A 20806-nucleotide genomic window follows, 5' to 3' on the forward strand; every position below is an offset into this window, starting at 1 on the left:
ATGTACTTCTAGAATGATATAGGCAAAGTGGAGCTTATTGGGGGATCAAGAAAGAATGTAAAAAAAAAGAAAAAGGAATGGCAGGCATAACTGAAGTTGAGATATTTTAACCTTGAAAGAAGAAGTAGTAAATTAAGGGTGAGGTGAGGACACAATAGATATCCTGAAATATTTAGGTAGTTGCCATTTTAAAATTTGCCACAAACAGCAACAAGACAAAACAATACATGAATACAAATTTCTAGGGCCCTCAACAGAAAAAAGGTCTAATAGACCAGAGAGAAGGTAGATATAATTAGGAAATGACTCATTACCAACACTTGTGCATTGTGTATATTTTTAAAAAATTATTAAAAAATATATTTATAATGCTTATTTCCCAAGCATTTTATGAAGCCCTGCAGATATAGTAATAAATAAAATAGACACTGTCACTGTTGCCACATGCATCACTTGCAGTCTAGCTGAAGAAAAAGACATTAGTAAATAGCTGGACATCATATTTACTTGCTATGAAAGAAATTTAGAGATGGTAACTATCCATTGAGACTTTATAGCTATAGAGAATTTAGACTGGAGGGTTAGTGGAAGCTCCTTTCAGAAACTGATCTTTAAGGACAGGGCTTGAATGATAAGTAGGAGTTAGCCAATGGAGAATGAGGACATGGAGGAGGCAGGGAAGAACATTCTAGGTGAAAGGAAGAATGTGCGAATCTCCTGAACCAGCAAAGAGCTTGGTGCATTCAGAAGCTGGCAGAATACCAGCATGTCTAGGACCCAGTGGGGGAGAGAAGAGGCAGACTGGAGCCACGGGCCAGTAAGCTTTGAAAACTTTGGTCTGGAATAAGGATTTTATCTAATGGCAATGGAGAGCTAGTAAGGAGTTTTAACCAAGGAAATAGCATATAAAAGTTCACAGTACTTTTTTTAAATGTATGGAAAACTCATGGGAAGCAAGAAGAGAAAGACTAGATGTGGAGCAACCAACATAGCTTGATTTATTGTACTTCTCTTTATTGTACACCACAAATACTGAGTTTTTTAGAAATTGAAGTTTTGTGGCAACTCTGTATTAAGCAAGTCCACTGGTTTAATTTTTCAATAGCATTTGCACACTTTGTGTCTTCGTATCACATTTTAGTAATTCTTACAATATTTCACACTTTTCATTGTTATTTTATATTATGGTGATCTCTGATTAGGGATCTTTAATGTTACTACTGTAATTGTTTTGGAATTCCAGGAACTGTGCCGAAATACGATCGTAAACTTAATTGAAAGATGTGTGTTCTGACTACTGTACTGAATAGTTATTACCTTCCTCCTCCCTCCTTCTCCGTGGGCCTCCCTATTCCTTGAGACACAACAATATTGAAATGAGGCCAATTAATAATCTTACAATGGCTTCTAAGTGTTCAAGTCAAAGGAAGAACTGCAAGTTTCTCACATTAAATCAAAAGCTAGACATGAGTAAGCTTAGTGAGGAAGACTTGTCAAAAGCCAAGATAGGTCAAAAGCTAGGCCTCTTGCGCCTACTTAGCAAAACCGTGCATGTAAAGGAAAGTTCTTAAAGGAAATTAAAAGTGGTCCTCCAGTGCACACACACATATGACATTCTAATTGCTGATTTGAGTGGTTTGGATAGATCAAACCAGCCTCAATACTCCCTAAACCAAAGCCTAATCCAGAGCAAGGCCTTAATTCTTTTCAGTTCTATGAAGGGTGAGAGAGATGGGAGCTACCAAAAAGAAGTCTGAGGCTAGCAGAGGTTGATTCAAGGTTGTTTTGCTTTGTTTTGTTTTTAAGAGAACACATGAATGGGGGTGGGGGAGGGGCAGAGGGAGGAGGGAGACCATCTTAAGCAGGCTCCATGCCCAGTATGGAGTTCTGTGTGGGACTCCATCACATGACCCTGAGATCATGACCAGAGCCGAAATCAAGAGTTGGATGCTTAACGGACTGAAGCACCCAAGCACCTCTTGTCCATGAAGTTTAAGGAAAGAAGCCATCTCTATAACATAACAGTGCAAGAGGAAACAGCAAGTGCTGATGTAGAAACTGCAGCAAGTTCTCCAGAAGGATCCAGCTAAGATCATTCATGAAGGTGGCTACACTAAACAGCAGATTTTCAGTGTAGATGAAACAGCCTTCTGTTGGAAAAAGATGCCCTCTAGAACTTTCATAGCTAGAAAGCAAAAGTCAATGCCTAGCTTCAAAGCTTCAAAAAACAGCCTGAATCTCTTGTTAGGGGTTAATGCAGCTGGCGACTTTAAGTTGAAGCCAATGCTCATTTACCATTCTGAAAATCCTAGGGCTCTTAAGAACTTTGCTAAATCTATTCTGCCTGTGCTTTATAAATGGAAAAACAAAGCATGAATGATAGCACATCTGTTTACAAAATGGTTTACTTACTATTTTAAAGCCCACTGTAGAAAACTGTTGCTGAGACAAAAAACATTCATTTTAAAAGTTTATTGCTCCAGGGCACCTGGGTGGCACAGTGGGTTAAGGCTTCTACCTTCCGCGCAGGTCATGATCCCAGGGTCCTGGGATCGAGCCCCACATTGGGCTCTCTGCTCAGCGTGGAGCCTGCTTCCCTTCCTCTCCCTCTGCCTGTGTCTCTGCTGACTTGTGATCTCTGTCTCTCAAATAAATAAATAAAATCTTAAAAAAAAAAAAGTTTATTGCTCCATGACAATGTACTTGCTCACCCAAGATTTCTGATAGAAATGTACAAGATTAATGTTTTCATGCCTGTAAACACAATATCCTTTCTGTAGCTCATGGGTCAAGGAGTAATTTTGAATTTTGTGCCTTATTAATTAAGAAATACATTTAATAAAGTTATAGCTCCCATAAATAATGATTCCTTTGATAGATATGAGGAAAGCAAATCAAAAATTTCTGGAAAGGATCCATTATTCTAGGTCTACTGAGAACATTCATGATTCATGGGAAGAGGTCAAAATATAAACATTAACAGGAGTTTGGAAGAAGTTGATTCCAATCCTCATTGATGACTTTGAGGGGTTCAAGACTTCAGTGGAGGAAGTAACTGCAGATGTGGTAGAAACAGCGAGAGAACTAATTAGAAGTGGAACCTGAAGATATGATTGACTTGCTGTAATCTCATGATAAAACCTTAACAAATGAGGAGTTGCTTCTTATGGATGAGCAAAGAAAGTAGTTTCTTGAGATGGAATCTATTCCTGATGAAGATGCCATAAAGAGTGTTGAAATGACAACAAAGTATTTAGAATATTACATTAAACTTAGTTGGTAAAACAGTGGCAGGGTTTGAAAGGACTGACTTCAAGTTTGAAAGAAGTTCTGTTGTGGGTAAAATGCTTTCAAACAGCAATGCATGCTACAGAGAAATCATTTGTGAAAGGAAGAATCCACTGATGTGGCAAACTTCATTGTTGTCTTCTTTACAGAAGTTGCCGGGGCACCTGGGTGGCTCAGTGGGTTAAAGCCTCTACCTTTGGGGCGCCTGGGTGGCTCAGCAGGTTAAACCGCTGCCTTCGGCTCAGGTCATGATCTCAGGGTCCTGGGATCGAGCCCCGCATCGGGCTCTCTGCTCCGCAGGGAGCCTGCTTCCCTCTCTCTCTCTCTCTACCTGCCTCTCTGCCTACTTGTGATCTCTGTCTGTCAAATAAATAAATAAAATATTAAAAAAAAAAAAAGCCTCTACCTTTGGCTCAGGTCTGATCCCAGGGTCCTGGAATAGAGCGCCACATTGGGCTCTCTGCTCAGCAGGAAGCCTGCCTTCTCCCTCTCTCTCTGCCTACTTGTGATCTTTATCTGTCAAATAAATAAATAAAATCTTTTTAAAAAATTAAAAAAAAAAAAAAAGAAGTTGCCACAAGGGAGCCTAGGTAGCTCAGCTGGCTGACTCTTGATTTTGGCTCAGGTCATGAACTCGGGGTTGTGAGATCAAGCCCCTGAGATGGGCTCCATCCTCAGGAGGGAACCTGTTAAAAATGTTCTCTCTCCCTCTCCCTCTGTCTTCCTCTCAGTCTCCCTGCTCATACTCACTTGCATGCTCTCTCTCTAAAATAAATAAATAAAAATCTTAAAAAAAAAAAAATTGTCACAGCCACCCCAGCCTTTGGCAACCACCACCCTGATCAGTTAGCAGCCATCAATATGGAGGTAAGATCCTCCACCAGAAAAAGACTATGGCTTGCTGAAAACTGAGACAATGGTTAGTAATTTTTAGCAATAAAGCATTTTCAAATGAAGGCCTATATATTATTTGTTTAGACATAATTCTATTGTGCACTTAATAGACTACACTATAGTGTAAGCATAGCTTTTATATGCACTGGAGAATACAAAAATTCATTTGATTTGCTTTATTGCAGTGATTTAGAACATGCCTGTATATCCTGGCAAAGAGATGATTGTGATTTGAAATATGCTTGTGATATCAGAGATAAGAGAAGACAGAAGATGGGAGAAGAGAGAGGATGGGAGAGATAAGAGATACCAATGGGGGAAACCTATAAGAGCTAGTTTTCTACTATTGAAGAGAGTGAAGGAGAGGGAGGACCCCTGGAAGCTCTCAGAACTCAGCAATATTCAGCTAAGCAGATGGATATTCCACTTGCTGAGAAGGGAAACAGTGCAAGACAAACTGATTTGATGCTGAGAAGATTCAAAAGTCAGTCGTGAACATATTAATTTTGATCTCATTTTCTCTTTGATCTCCATGAGACATGTTAGGTAGGTGATTGGATATTTGAGTCTGGTCAATCTTTGGACTTGCTGCAGCAGAATCACTTGGAACTTTTGATTATCTCTCTCTACCTTAGGCCTAATACTGGAATCCTCAAGAGGACATAGCCAGCGTAATACCCTGAGTTTAGATGCAGTGGAAAAAATTCAGTCATCACTTGACTAGTTAACATTTAAGCTCCTTGAACACACCGAATACCTATAATGTTATGAATAGAAAGACAGCCAGACCAAGTACTAAATCTGTTATTACATTCTAAGAATAAATGTGCTGGACAAACCATGAAACACCTCTGAAGGAAGAGAGCCATATAAAGATTCTTCTTTTTACATTGCCATATTTGTATCAGATGGTGCTGCCACCTTGGCCACAAACTAATTGATCCAAGTACCAGGCCCTAAAAGGCAACCACCCAATTATTCCCGTGGTCCTTGAGATGATCTCTTAAGAACTCAGCCCAAATGATGCACCATTCTGGATGGTAATTAATTTACCAAATCATATTTTCCTCTTTGATGAGAGGGAAGGGGAATGGGAAAAATTAAAACTAGAAAAACAGAAGCATTTGGATAAGTAGATCTGGACATGTCTCTGTTTCCTGAAACCTGGTGGAGACATAAGTACCACTGTTACTGAAAGAGAAAAATTAAATGCACTTAGGAGATAGGAGACTAATCTGTCCATGCATTAATTGAAATAGAAATAGGTGGTATGTAGCATCTCTCCCTTCCTGCCACTTTGGTCTCTGTACCTGGTAATTCCTCACAATTGAGCAAACGAAGGGAGAAGGAAGGAATTTGGCCAGTTTGTTTTTGTTTTGTTTGTTTTGTTGTATTTTGCTTTGTACTACTAGCCAGTTATTTGCTAGGTCTTTCATGAAGTCCTAGTTGGCCTTTTTGTCAGAGTAATTTTTTTAGAACTAGTTAATCACTACTGCTGAGGCTTTGCTCTCCCAGCAAACTTTTTTTTTTATACTCAATAATGTATAATGATGTTCCACTGCAATTTGAAGAATTACACATTTCAGAGCAATTGTATTATTGTATTTAGCATCTCAATAACATTTCCTATGCTAATTCATCTTTCTTATGATTGAAGCTTCTTAATGTGCTCACAATGCACCATATGTTACCCTAGCTTAATTTTGTCTTGAAATATTCATTTCTAGCTCTTGGGGACAGGTAGACTGAATAAAACATGTGGATTTGGCTTTTTCTTTCTCTCCCCACCTTTTTTTTTTTTTTAATATATCAGAAGCAGGAGATTTATCCAGGTATTTACTAGTTATAAATGAGGGCCTAAGTGGCTTATAATAACACCCTGGTAGCCTCTTGAAAGAATTACTGTGCTTTCCCAAGCCTTTAACTCATGACCAAAATGACTGTCACTGAATGGCCATCTTGGAGGGACAGACAGTAGTAAAGTAAAGTCACATGTTAAAATATGCAATATGACTAACTTCCCTAAATGTTAGGATCCCACATTCTTATGATATTTGAGAGCTAAATATAATGAAAGCCCTTGGGGCTTTCATTTTAAGAATTTCCTTTAAAAATAATATTATTATCCTCTGAGGACAGGAGAACAGTATTACTTTATTTAGTTAAGCCATCCTAAAATAGAACAGAGGAAATCATTAAATAGTGAACATATATCTTTTACTCTTTCCCATTCATGCCAAAACTGTTGTGTCTTAAAAATACAAGATGGCTTGCAATAGGAAATATATCTTCAAATAATGATATTTATCTTTGGAGAGGGAAGCCTGATACTCTCAATAATTACCCTAGAACAAAGTGCAATACTGATAACCGTATTATTTACTGCAGTCTTACAAACAAACAAACATGGTATTTTATAGCTACACAGGAAGGAAGTTTACCGAAAGCAGTTATTAATGTGTCCATTTATATTCTACCTCCCTGGAAAAAGCCTCACATCTAGAGAGAACACAGAGTGGAAAATTTCACTCCCGATGTAGACATCTCTCCAGACTCCAGAGGAAACTGCTCATCTGGCCTCTCCTGTGGTTGAAACTGAGCTTGATGAGCCACCGGGCCAACAGCCCAAGCGACAGACTGGAACAGGAGCTGCTGGACCGAGCACACTCTGCCTCATGTCAGGAACATTTTTGTGTGAGAAAGAAAAGAGGCTTTTCCTGGATCTGGTGTCAGTCAAAGTTCTAACATACTTAGATATTCTTTTAGCAGTTCTAGTTTTGGGGGAGGAATCTGGGAAAGTGCCAAGATCTGAGCTGGCAGTTTTAGTTGTTATTTGAATAGATGTTATACAAACAGCTAAGTAGCTGGCTGATTGGGTTTCTTAGAGCTACACTTGACATAAGGCAAGGAGGCAACACTTTACATTAAATTTGCCCCCAATTCAAGTTATTCTACTTCACTAAGAAAAAAAATAGCAATGGTCTGGCACCATGGACAAGAGTAATTAGGGATTCTGCAAAGACCCCTTCAAGAAAATATGTGAGGAAGAGTAAAAGAAAAATCTTTGTCATTATCTTGGAAAATGAAAATTTCCAGACTGAAATTCTGAGACATCTCTACTTATTCCTTCTTTAGCTACCCATTTTACTCTTGATGAAACTTAAGTTATAAGTGGATAAAATATCTTATCAAAAGTCTCATTATTAAGTTGTAGAGCTCAGACTAGATCCAGCTTATAATCAAGCACTTGGTCAAGAAAACAGGCAGACTGCCAGCCATGAATTTAACACTCACAGCAACCCGAAACAGTACCTGAACAGTACCTTTCATGGCTGGTGGTGTGTACACGCTCTGCTTCCTTTGCTTTGGGGATGCATTTTGTGACTGTGGACAAAGAGCAAAGAGGAAAAGAATTATTTGAATAAAAATTAGCCCTGTGAGGGAAATAAACACTGTGCCATATTTCAAATAGCTTTCTGATTCCCCCTATTATGATATATAACTCAAATCAATGAGAAATTACAGACATGTTCGCTGACAGCACAGTTTTAAGAGATATATAAAGTGATTTTATTATAAAAATCTTCATCGCAATCTTAAAATTACTCTTTTTTGTCACCTAGTATTATTCATTTATTTTTAAAAGAAAGAAAAAAAGAGACACCAATCTCTTTTGAGAAAAAAAAAAAAAAAAAACACACAACTCCAGAACAATGTATACTCCAAAAGCTATGTCCATGGGATAGCTATACCTGCTCATAGGAGTTTTGAGTGGTTCTGGTTAGATAATGAGAGCTTTGGTATGTAATATCAATTATAAACTTCTGGAATTGATACGTTCAAGTTAACATCTACATTTACTTGGAATTACAATGTTGAGATAATATTCTCTTCTATTTTCAACAGATAAATAAGTCTTTTCCTAACAAAACTGGTGTGATTGATGAGAGAATAAAATTACAAAAATTGGAACAAAAAACACATGTCATGGTTAAAACCACAAACTAATCATATATATATGAATATAAAAATAATAGTATTTATTATGATAAAATACATATATGTGGTCTACATCCCAATCAGATTATGTCAAAGTTTCCTTTTTCATAGTGTATTGATTTATATTTCAATGTGTAAAGGCAGTGGTCTTAATCAATGAGCTTTCGTGTCTGGATCATTTTTGCTTTGAAAAGGTCAGGAATAAATATTTACAAGACTTTTTTGGGAATTATTCTAGGAAAAACTAGAAACTGCTTCATTGACAGTACATAGAATTTAAGTTATCTTCCCTTATACACACTAAAGGTTATTTGCCCTTGAAAGTATCATCAAGATACACTTGCTTAATGCAAAAACAATACATTAAAAAGTAAAAAAAAAAAAAAAAAATTCAACCAATAGTTGTTTAATCTATATCAGCCAAACAAATAGTACAAGCAAATTTCTCCAAGACAGAATGTTTCAGTACCACCAGTTCATTATGCACAGGTATAGACAGAGTGACACTATGTTAATGTTCAACGTGTGGAACATCCCTTTACTGTATTCAGTCTCATCTGGTTGATTTCAAAAAGTAATAACTTTTTGGATTTCTCACGTTTATTTCTATATACACACTCAAAGATCAAGTAGAAAATTAATCCTACAGAAAAGTTTGTTTAGTACCACGTAGTAAAACTTATCAAGCAATAAAAACTGCTTTATATGTATGTAAGAGTTCAGTTGTCAAGGCATTTTCACATACACAATCTCATTAAATTTTTAGAAAATCTCAAGAGATACTATTTGGTATTTTGTTCTTTCTACATTTTCCTCCGGGTATTGCTCTATGCCTAACTAATACAGCCACGGAATTGACTCATACGTCTGCAGACTGGTCAATAGTTGTTCTATTTTTGAGCATAATTTACTCACTTCCTTTTATCTAATATATTTTATATTATCAGCTCCACAAGCTTCCCCTGGTTCCTATTTTCCATCTGAACTCCCCCATGTGTATGTTAACCTCTAGCCTCAAGGTCTTCTCTTGGCTTCACATACCAGAAGACACTTTCAGAGGGCCTGCTCCCCCATTTTCTTGCTCTAGGACTCCAACATTGGCAGGCCCTAGCCTGTAGTTGGTCATAAACAACTAGTCACTAAATTAAAATTATCAATACTATTATCTTGTCACGTAAAGCAAAGGTTTATTTTACAAGGTTTTTCAGAGGTTGGCATTTCATAGGTCGAGAACAAAAGTAGCACAGAGGCAGAGAATTAATAACCCCATTTTACTGTTTCTTCAGTCAGGAAAAGCAAAGTAGTTTTTATATCAGTTGTACTGATGTATTTTATAAAACATTAAGCCTACCTAATTATGTTTCTAATTGATTTGAATACCTATTTATACAAAATATAAGAAAACTTACTTCGGCTTGGGTGTTGGTCACCTTCTTGTCATCTATTTCTGCAAAAGAAGTAGAAATATTTCATTAGAAAGATGATTTCTTCTTTATAATATGCATATTAACATTTTTGGCAATTTGATAAAAATAATTAAATAATCTCCTTCTTTTTTAAAGACTTTATTTATTTGACAGAGAGGCAGAGAGCACAAACAGTGGGAGTGGCAGGCAGAGGGAGAGGGAGAAGCAGACTTCCCGCTAAGCAAGGAGCCCTGTGTGTGGCTTGATCCCAGGACCACAGGATCATGACCTGAGTCAAAGGCAGATGCTTGGCTACCCAGGTGCCCTGCCTTATGTTTGTTTAATCTCTGTGGCTTAGGGAAAGGGGGCAGAAGAAGATGGTTTTCTTTTGAGATAATCTTTTCCTTAAGTTTTAAAAAAAAGCATTAAAAAAAAAAAAGGCATATCTCTTGAAATTCCAAATTGCCCTCCTTCCAGTAATCCAGAAAGGAAATCAGGGAAATGGCTCTTGAATCAACTGTTGGTGTCATCAACCTCACAGTTTTAAGGCATAAACAACCTCCTTTGTGAATTTTGCTGCCAGTCTGCTCACTGTAGCTTGTCAAATTTTCCCAAGCTGGGCACTAAGCTGAACAAAGCTCCTTTTCCATTCTGTCCTATCACTCTGACTCTGACAGTGGCAGCACCCTCTTTTCCATATTCCCCTGAAAAGAATGTTACTTTGTCAGAAATATTTCTTATAACAAACCTAGGGAAATGTGTAGGCTATCTCTATAAAAAGGAAATGTGAGGAGGAGGAGAGAGGAGTAAGAGGTACTCATGTATTGCCCTTCGATGGGTGGAGGACCTCTAGGCTGAGTTTCTTTCATACTCTACATGGATCTTGATATATTTTTTTAATTTTTTATTTTTGACATTTTTTTTAACATTTAAATGTTTAGTTGACTTCCTTAAAACATCTCTCTCTCTCTCTTATCTGTACTGCAGAGGCTGGATTTCTCTACATTTCAAAAAATAGGACTTGAAGGGGAACCTGTGTGGCTCAGTCAGTTAATTGTCCCACTCTTGATCTCAGCTCAGGTCTTGATCTCAGGGTCATGAGCTCAAGCCCCAAGTTGGGCTTCACCCTGGGCATGGAGCCTACTTTAAAAAGGAAAAAAATAGGACTTGGAGACTCTCTTCTCCAACCAAACTGCAGCCAGATGTTGTGCAATCCCTGACTGCCAGGTCCCAAGGACTACTGCAGCATCGCAACTCCTGGAAGTGGTCAATGTGGATTTCCATTTGGGACCCCTGACAGGGGAAGGGGGTGATCGTTCAAACTTGCAAACCACAAAGTTATCTTATATTGCCAAAGCCATCTGACTTCAACTCTCCTGAAACATCCAGACATGTAGAAACTTAGTCTGCTACCTTTTAAAATGTTCACAGGCTTTGCCGTTACTCCAGCCAGCAACTGTAAGAAACCCTGCCCTACGCTGGGCAGGGCTGACTGGCCCTCCAGTCCCTGTGAGGAGGCAGTCTGGTGCTGGCTGTCACAATGGTAGCTGCTAATCTCAGGGAACATAGGAGAGAAGTCGGAACACTAACCTGGTTTTCCTACAGAAGGCTGCGTTTAACCTTCTTGCACTTTATCCTAATGTTCGCTTCAGTGGGAAGGTAAACATTTTATTCCACTGAGTGGCATATTTAATACTGAAGGCAGGATATTGAGCTGTGCTCAGTGGCAATAAATTTGGTCAAGTTTAAGAAAAAAGTCCTAGACTTTGCACCGCGTAGGAATTTTGGCAAATTCACATCCAAAGAAACATGCCTCAACATGGGCTCTTGTCTACAGCTCTTATCTGGGTGGGATCTTGGAGGGCCTCCAACCAGAAGAACCCAGATGTCCTGCACAGGTGTGTCTTCGCTCCACAATGCAGCCGGAGGGCTTGAGAGTCAGCAGGTCAGTCAAATCCCCTGGAGCGGCCACTGCAGGCTTCCTGCAGAACATTTCAGAAACAACTCTCTGGCCGTCTTCTAGCTTCGCATTGCACAGGAGTATGCACAGGTCCGGGGGCAGCTTTCTGGAACGGGTCGGCAGTACCTGCCTCCCTACAACCTGGAAGATGTGTCTGCACTCCAGGTTCAGCATGAGCATGGACCAGAGCGGCGCCTTGGTTCGCTCCAGCGCCACCACCCACACATTCCAGCCATTAAACTGAATTTCTTCGGGATGATTTCCACCGTGCCTCGAACCTGTCCAGGGTCGGCCCAGGCAGGGATGCACATGAACCTCTCCAGGTCCGTGTCTCCGTAGCTGTGTGCGTGTGTGTTTGGGGAAGGGGGGGTGCTACTGGGGGGGTGGGGGACACGCAGTGGTGCCTGTTGAGCATACGGACGTAGAGCCTGGCTGACACTCCCATGCTGAGCCGCTGACCTGTGTGAGCTCGGGGAACCCGCAGGGCCCGGGCTGACGTTGGACAAGTCGTTTTCCAGCCTGCAACCTCTGGCAATGGACTATTAATACCGATCTGTTCGCTTCCTCAGCCTCCTCACAGGCCCAGGCCCAACGGGTTCCCGGGAGGTACTTCCTGGCGCATTGCACCAGCTGCGCATGCTCCGACGCACCCCAGCCCGCCCGGTGGGGTCTGGGGTGTGGTTAGTAGTTTGTGAGGAATGAAGGGCTTCACCCTCCATCTTCGCTGTGTTTTCTGTGGCACAGAAACGGTGGAGACCCACTGTGTTCTCCCGGTGAGCGGCCTCAGGAATCCCTTCGGGGAGAAGCGGTTCTGGGTCGGGTCGCCTATGGAGGGCCTCCCGCTCGGATGGACAGGTGTTTGCGTCTTCCCCAGTGAGCCTGGAGTGTGGGAGCACGCGGGCAACAAGCCTGCCGCGGTGTGCCGGCCTCTACCGTCAGCAGACGCGGCGCACGCGGCGCTCTCGACGCCTGCAGGGCCACAGAGAAGAGCCCGTGCTTTTCCAAGGTAAGCTGACCTTGTCCTTCGCGCAGATCCACCAGAAGGTGAAAATGCCAGTTTTTCCACTAAGCTCTTTTGCCGCCGATCTCTATACTGAATCAGGAAGAATGCCTCCCGTTCAAAATTGTCCGCGCGTGTGTGGGGAGGCCACCCGGAAGCGAGCTATCCGTTGTGATTACTTCAGTTTCAAACTTGTCCTGTCCATCTCCTGGAGCCAAAATGGGCGTGGGCACGGCGGGTAAGGGTGAAGAGAGTGGGGTACTGGGGAAAAGCACCGCCGCTGCTGACTTGTGTGGGTGCGCCGGCTCCAGAGCCTGCGCCCGCTGCCTCCCCCACTTTAGCCGCCATGGTGTGTGTGGAGGGGTGGGTCTCCCCGCCTCTTGACTTACTGGCCCAGTTACCCTTTCCTGCCTCTTAGGTGAGTGCCAAAGCCGAGAGACTGAGTCCGTGGTCCGAAAACTGAATGAGTTCATCAAAGAATAACTGCCTGACAGTGATATAGATCTGCATTTACTGACATGAAAACATATACTGTGTAGATTGAAAGGATTTCAAAACTATACATATGTAATTTTTATTTCATGAAGTATAGATAAACTATCTGGAGAGAGGCGATAGGGAAATGCCTGTATATTCATAGGATATAGTCAGTATTGTAACTGTGGTACCTCTCGATGATTCAGTAACTCGTTCTGTGTCTCTATCTGCACTGATTCTTATTCTAGTGAACCTGCGTTACTTTCATAATGAAAAACTATGTGTATCATGTGGATATATAGAAACACATATATGTAGTAAAATTTCTATGTAAGGTCACAGTGGTGTTTCATATAGCAAGAGACGACCAAAATAGACAAACAGCAAATAAATTAATTAAATAAATCTAAAAAATAAAAAATAGATAAGCAGCTAGAATGAATAGTGTATGGGTATGGGTATGGATAGATAAGCAGCTAGAATGAATAATAGTGATTATTCATTCTAATTTAATGTTTTGAGTACTAGATTTTTAGAAGTTATGAAACCTCCTAATAAATTTACCCTCCCTTTATAGGGGTAGGCAAACAAATTATTGGCTGCGGACAGCAATCACAATTGTTTGGTAGAATCACTGGAAGTATCTGGGTGATTATCAGATAGCTGTGACTATACTAAGTTGAGCAATTCTATCAATGCAAAATCTTTTGCTATCATCTTTTAAGTAAATGTCAAATATGATCCATTTCAACAATGCATGTATTATGATCCATTGGATTGTTAAATGCCAGTGGTGTTTCTTTCCTTTTCTTTTCTTTTTCTTTTTTTTTTTTTTTTTTTAAATCTGTTTATTTCTTTTAGAGAATACAGAGGGAAGGGACAGAAGTAGAGGGAGAGAGAAGCTCAAGAAAACTCCACCCTGAGCTGGAGATTACGATGGGCTCCATCTCAGACCCTGAGGTCACAACCTGAGCTGAGACCAAGAGTCAGAGGCATAACCTAATGTACCACTCAGGCACTCCGACCAGTGGTGTTTCTTAATATTTTGTTTATTCCCTGGGAGTTTTCAGAATTCAGCCCAGGACTCAGAAGCTATTGCTTTAAGGACAAAATGGTATCTAGTCATTCAGCCTTGTGCTTTCCTGCTGTATGACTAAAACACACACTAAAACAGTGTCTTTCCAAGGCAACTGTGTAGACTTCATTTGTTGTATAAGTCAATGAAAAAGGTTTTTATTCTTCTTGGTTCATTTTTCTTATTAATATTTGTCTTGAACAGATTAGGTTAGCCAGGTAAAAGTCCTTTTTAAAAAAACACAGAATTTTGTTTTACATTACAAGTCTGTTTCGTATGACTCCAAAATAGCTTATATTTCCTCTACTCTGAATTTTGGAGGAGTATCAAAAAAAGAAACATAAATTACATTTTGTTTAGAATTCAAACATATGGTTTTTTCCCACTTCACTCATTTGAGGCTTGTTCTAATTAGCTGACAAAAATTTAGACTATTTTAGTCACCTGACAACAAATTAGAATCATATGTGTTTGTTATATGATTATATGATCATTTGATTTTACTGAAAATACTAGCACAAAAGAAAACTTCATATTTTGTGATTTCAGTTATTTCACACCAAAATACAAAAGCAGAAATAACTAGTCCTAAAATGTAATAATTTCATATTAACCAGTTTACAAAATTTTAGGTTGAAGCAGCGAAGCAAATTCTGCTGTGTTGTTGCAATGATCTCACATTTGTTTTATTCATATGAGAGTGTCATAGGAAAGTAGTGGGGCCAGTCATCGTCCAGTTCAATAGAATTCACACACAATAATGGTGGTTTTGTGAAATTCAATCCTATTGTGTGTGATGCCAAGTCTCACTCTTACACACACACACCCCTAGCTAGATTATTTTATTTATCAAGGCATTCCTTTGGCATTGTCTAAACATAACTATTAACAGAAGAGTTAGAGCCAAATATGCCTGCTCAAACAGGAGGAAGGAAATTGAGATTTCCCAATATCCTTTTCTTTTTGTGGCTAAGACTGTAGGTTTGTTTTCACTGATTCTTACTTTATCTCACCAATTTGGCATGGAACGAGAGCTCTGGCCAGCTAAAGCATCTGCAGAATTTTATTATAAATATCAGTTTTGAATTTCTTTTGTGGTCAGTGGCACCCTCTTGATCCAGTGTGTACCCTCCATCATTTAACTGCAATGTGATAAATTCATTTTCCATAGGTTTTCTTCTTTGTCGCAGTTGCCATAAAAACTGTGCTTTAAGTTGTTAGTTGCCTGTGACTTTGTTGGAATAATAGATTAAGAAAAATCAGATTCTCTCATCCCTACTGTCTTTACCAAAGGAAGGTTCAGGAATGAACATTGGAATGGCATCTTTTAAATGTCTCTTTGCCGTCCACATTGAGGTTTCTATTGGATCATCTCCTTGTAGGGATACTTAAGATTGTCACTTGATGATCTAACTAGTACATATTTCTCTACTTAGGAAAATGGCTATAAAGTCAAGTGAAAAGAATTTTAAAATCTAGAAAAATTTTGTGTATAACCCCCATATTCTAGTTGGTCACCACACTATGACACCACCAAGTTTTCTGCTGTGTAGGTTTATTTCTATGATAAATTGAATGCTTATGTTACATTAACAAAAACCTGGGTAAATATTGATCCAAGATTCTTAATTTCCTATCAATTAGGTGTTTTGTGATATGTGTAATTAAGTGTTCTATCCATTAACTTATAGCACTTTCCATAACTTTTATTAATAACTGAAAAAAGTATTGCCTCTACCCCATATTAATCTAAGACAGTGCTTTTATAGACAGATCCTTCTAAAGGCAGTGATTGTAGGAGCAGAGGTCATTGACACCTATATAAATTAATTAATTATATTAATTATTTATTATAAAATAATAAGCATATTATAATTAAACTATAATTATTCAAAGCCATCCCTTAAAATAAATCCTGGAAGAGAGATCATACTATTTTACTGGACTACCCTGCACCAAAAAAAAAAAAAAAAAACACAAATAAATAAAAAGAAGACGAAGTAAAGTTTTTATATATTTTGCTAAAATTTGTGTTAGTGTCACTTAATCTTTTTCTACCAAATTTATCATTAAAATCATCAATCTATAATTGATGCTTTATAATTTTTAAAAAATATAATAAAAATATAATAGAGTATAAATCATTGTATTATCACAGTTTTTAAAGTTTTATAAAATATTAACCATCCAGGGACACCTGGGTGGCTCAGTGGGTTAAGGCCTCTGCCTTTGGCTTGAGTTATGGTCTTGGGGCCCGGGATGGAGCCCTGAGTCGGGCTCTCTGCTCGTCGGGGAGCCTGCTTCCCTTCCTCTCTCTCTGCCTGCCTCTCTGCCTAATTGTGATCTCTGTTTGTCAAATGAATAAATAAAAAAAAACTTTAAACAAACAAATATTAACCATCTGTCTTCACTAAACCTGACTTATTTTATATGCATCTTATATCCAAAAATGCATGGCTTGAATATATTTGAAGAGTGGGAATAGATATGAAGAGGTCATTTTTTTTGTCAACATTCACTCCTATATGCTAGTCAAATTTTTTATTAAAAATTTTTTTCTATTTGTTTTCTGAGGCAGTGAGACTCATCTAATGTATCTGTAGGAATTTTATATGCCTTCACAGCAAAGTTTGAACTGAAAAACAGAGGTCATATAAATTTACAAGCCATGAAGACAAAGTAATAATGTCTTAACTAATTTTTTTTTTAATTTTTAAAGATGTTCATCAATGGAAATACTGCAGGTCGTGTGGTAATGATATTTAGTTACCAAGAAAAACCAGGACCAGCTCTTATGAACCTTACCACTTTTCCCTGGGTAGTTCTGTACTGAAAAATTCCCTCGTTAAACCACAGTATTCCAGCTGCCATAGTAAATGTTCCAAAAAGTTTATTTTTTTACCTCTTCTACTAATCTATTAACAAGAGTGTAAAGACTACAATTGCATAGACTTTACACACTGGCCGACTTCTAAATTATTCTTTCCCATTTCTCAGGAACACTAATAACAAATTGAGTACAGAAAATTGCAGAATAAGTCTCATTCATGCACATGTTTTTCCCCCATTTTTTTTTCTATCCTGTTGAGATAGTATTGAAGTGAATGCTGCATCTTTTCCCATCAAGTTCATCAGTAAAATTCAAAGTATTCAGATAAAGATAGCTTATTTTCACATCCAACCCATGTGTGTTGCTGGATTATGAAAGGCTTAGCTGTGGTTTTTGTTTTTGTTTAAAGTCAGAATGTACTTCCTTCTCTATGGGAAGCTTCTCTGAACATTCAGAGAGAATGTTTTTGATTCTCTCCTTTTTAAAGTTAGTCAAGGGAAAATATTTGACTGCTATAATACAATCTGGTTGAAACTGCAGTCAGATGTGTTCTGGGACTCACACTCTAGGAAATGTATGCAAAGCATACCCAAATTGATAAATGATGTGGAAAAAAACCTTCTACATTAAAATATTTTTCTTTGAAATTACCTCTGAGCTTTGCATTTGTTTTATGTTTCACTTTATTAGAAAAATACAGGTACTGATTTATGAATGGCAAGTGAACAGGTATGATTAAATAAGGTAAAATTTGTATTTATTTTGTCAAGGGCCTAGAATAAGATAATTAAGCAAGGCTGTGTGATCAATCCATGACCTATTACCAGAGTCTGTCACTGATCAGAGAAGCAGTGAGGGTGCTATTATGAGTTAACATGTGGACAAGCAGAAGGTTACAGAGTGTGAAGTGGGTAGTAGAGGCAGCGTTTTTGTTCAAGACTAAACTTGAACAATGTCAGTAGATAGAGTTCTGAGAGGCAATTCAGCCCTAAAGACCAGAATTGGGGTTTCAGATTACAGTACAAGCTGGCAGGGTCATATAAGTAGGTGGTAAAAACCAACTTTCATAAAGCTAAACATTAAGACCAGGGACACAGCCATTGAGAGTCTGGGCTGTTAGAGGATGTTTACTAAGAGACAATATAAATTATAAGGGATAATCACAGAGCTAGGAAAATAAACAGAACAACAACAACAACAAAAATACCTGCTTTAATATTAAACTTTGAGGTTTTGCTTGGGGTAGTATGTACTAGTTCGCAGCATGTCAGTGATACCATTTATTAGAACTAGAAAAGCAAGATAAATTCCAGAATGCATCAAGACCTGCAGAGCAACCTACAGAGATCAGAGACATTTCAGAGTGAAAGGCTGACAAGTCCTATTTGGCCACGGGCAGAGGGCCACTGCAGGAGAACAGAGAGAGAATCCAGAGATTTTGGTGATTGTGTGGGAGTAGAGCAATAAAATTGAAGACTTGCTCAGCATATCTTAACAGTTACATGTTACACTCCTTGTCTAATAAGTGGTGGTACCTGCTTTGGCAGAAAACTGGGGTACTGTCCTAGATCTTTAGTGTATTTGCAATCAACTTTTCTTTTAAATTTTTCCTAGCACTAATTTGTGGGGAAAAAAATTCTGTTCTGTAGAGGAGTAGCAATGGAGGAAAGCCATTTATAGCTTTCTTTTTGAAGTGCCCTAGAGATTTAATCACAAGGACATTGGTGCTATCTTTGACAGTCTCAGAAGGAATTTACCATCAAATATCTGAAAACAGCAGTGAAATCTAAATGATCACCTTTTAGCAGATTCTCTATTTTGGTATCTAACATATTTGAAGGTAGAACATCTTTCTTTCCAAAGACTCTTAGATCACAACTGTTGAGGAGATCATTTGTGCCTGTGCCTTACAGAGAAAGACAGAGTTAAAGACAGAAATTCTATGGATGGCTTTAGGTCCACTAGTTCAAAAACAGTCACTGACCCATGAGTCTTCAGGACTGAATAAGATAAATCATTTGCGAGTGAAAAAAATTGCCATGCACAACTCAGGTCTTCATTTTATATGTGTCATTGTGGTTTTAGCATTCTATTAGCATAGAATCAGTCGGTCTAAAGTGCCAGAGAAATCTATCATGTATTTCTTACATAGAGTAGAGAACGAGGACACTCACTGTTTCTTTTTAGTAGAACAGTGCAAAATCTAAGACAGCTATAGTGAATCCTCTTTTCCTGACTTATTATCAAACTCTCTACTTTTCAAAATGAGCTCTAGTCAGCAGCTTTTTTGCTGAAAGCCTGCTGGGCTCTGTTGGAGGCCTATCATTTGGGGCTGTGAGTTAAGCCACTAGGCAGTGGTTTCAGCTGTGTTTTTCTTTGAGCTCTTAGATTTAGTCAAAACTGGTGCCCAAATTAAAACCACCAGAGCAATGAATTTATATGCACTGGAAAGGGACATGGGGAAAAGAAGCAAACAGAAATAGTTTCATCCTGTTGTGCCAAGATTCACACAGCTGTATTGTTCTTTCAATATTATTTCTAGCTTTCCACTTTTAATTGATAGAAGTAGAGACACAACCTCATTACCATATAGGTTTTTATGTCTCAGAGCCCCCTACAAAATTGTTCATTTTAGGTGAGAATCAGGTACAAAGTAGTCTATGTGGAAATAGTGAAGGAGATGACAAGGAAAACACAAAATGGATCATGTTGGTTTATTAAGAACTCTCGACCAGTAATTGTCTTGTGAGAGGGGTTAGAAATCTTCCAAACTACTATTATGCTTATATTTCATCATTTCTGCTGCCATTTCCAAACACAGCAAAAGAACAGAAAAATCAGATCATTTAAAACCTCAGAAGTCTGTTTTTCATTAGTATTCTTGATTTTTATAAACTTCGTTTCTCTTATAAAACATTTTATCCTACCACAGAACCAGCTTACATGAGGTCCAAAGAACTGTTAAATCATCTTATCAGTTGTGATTTTCAATCATTGGTAAAATTTTTCTGCCTATTTGGAGGTTAGATTTCACACATTTGCTCCAGGAAAAGAAATTGATTCCTTTAATGCATGTTTCTTAATTTTTTTTTTCAGGAAGGGGTGGGGATTGACATCAGTTTAATCATCCACACTTGTTTTAGTAAATCCAATTTTTAAAAATTTCTATCTCATTTTCATAGAACTACCTAAAGAACTGATTATAAATTATATATTTTATTTTTGCATCAGTTTTTTAGATTTATTTAAAATTAATTATCAGATGTTTCAGGCAATGTGGACAATCAATCAAGTCATTATTTAATAAACACTTATTATCTTCCCAACAATGCGCTCCTTATTATTTTGGCCTAATAAACTTAAAAATAGTTAGGATTTGAATAATTCAGCTTTTAACCAATTTCAAACACTAAAATTTTCATTATTTGGTCACATAGGATATCACAGAGATACTTTTAGCAGATACCCCAGATGATTTCCATAATAAGGTGCCTTAAAAGTAAGAAGAGGAGAAATGATTGAGGTGAACATGTAAACATTATTCAGAGGCCAAGCACTCTGAACAGCAATGACAGAACATTTTGAGGCAACTTAAGAACTTTAAAGATGGGTCTGAGTAGCACTGGAGTTCGAAAAGAATTAGCTGCTTAGCAGTATTTGGAATATTTAGTATATTTAGTAGTCTTTTCACTTAATAGAATATTTCCTCTTTTTTTATACTAACTGCCAAAATCGACAATGTCTCATTAATTCTGCTTAGTTCTTAATCATGCTATTTGATATCTTCTATTGAAAAACACTTTAATTTTTTCCCAAACTATTTTGGGTTTCAACTATGTAGACATACCACTGTGAATTTCAAAATAATTTTATCTAA

The 20806-nt window shown here is 38.1% G+C and overlaps 1 protein-coding gene and 1 pseudogene across 1 annotated transcript in view; one reads left to right on the forward strand and one right to left on the reverse strand.

Moving 5' to 3' along the window:
- The window catches only part of PPP1R1C (protein phosphatase 1 regulatory inhibitor subunit 1C), a 116399-nt gene that overhangs the window by 48383 nt on the left and 47210 nt on the right, over nt 1-20806 (reverse strand). The window contains exons 3-4 of the mRNA XM_059168939.1: nt 9591-9628; nt 7506-7566 (exon numbers count right to left, since the gene is read on the reverse strand). Coding sequence (XP_059024922.1) covers nt 7506-7566; nt 9591-9628 — 99 coding nt within the window. The remainder of the gene's footprint in view (nt 1-7505; nt 7567-9590; nt 9629-20806) is intronic.
- On the forward strand, nt 1401-7019 carry LOC131827708 (tigger transposable element-derived protein 1-like; annotated as a pseudogene).

Source organism: Mustela lutreola, chromosome 3 (assembly GCF_030435805.1).
Source record: "Mustela lutreola isolate mMusLut2 chromosome 3, mMusLut2.pri, whole genome shotgun sequence".
NCBI lineage: Eukaryota > Metazoa > Chordata > Mammalia > Carnivora > Mustelidae > Mustela > Mustela lutreola.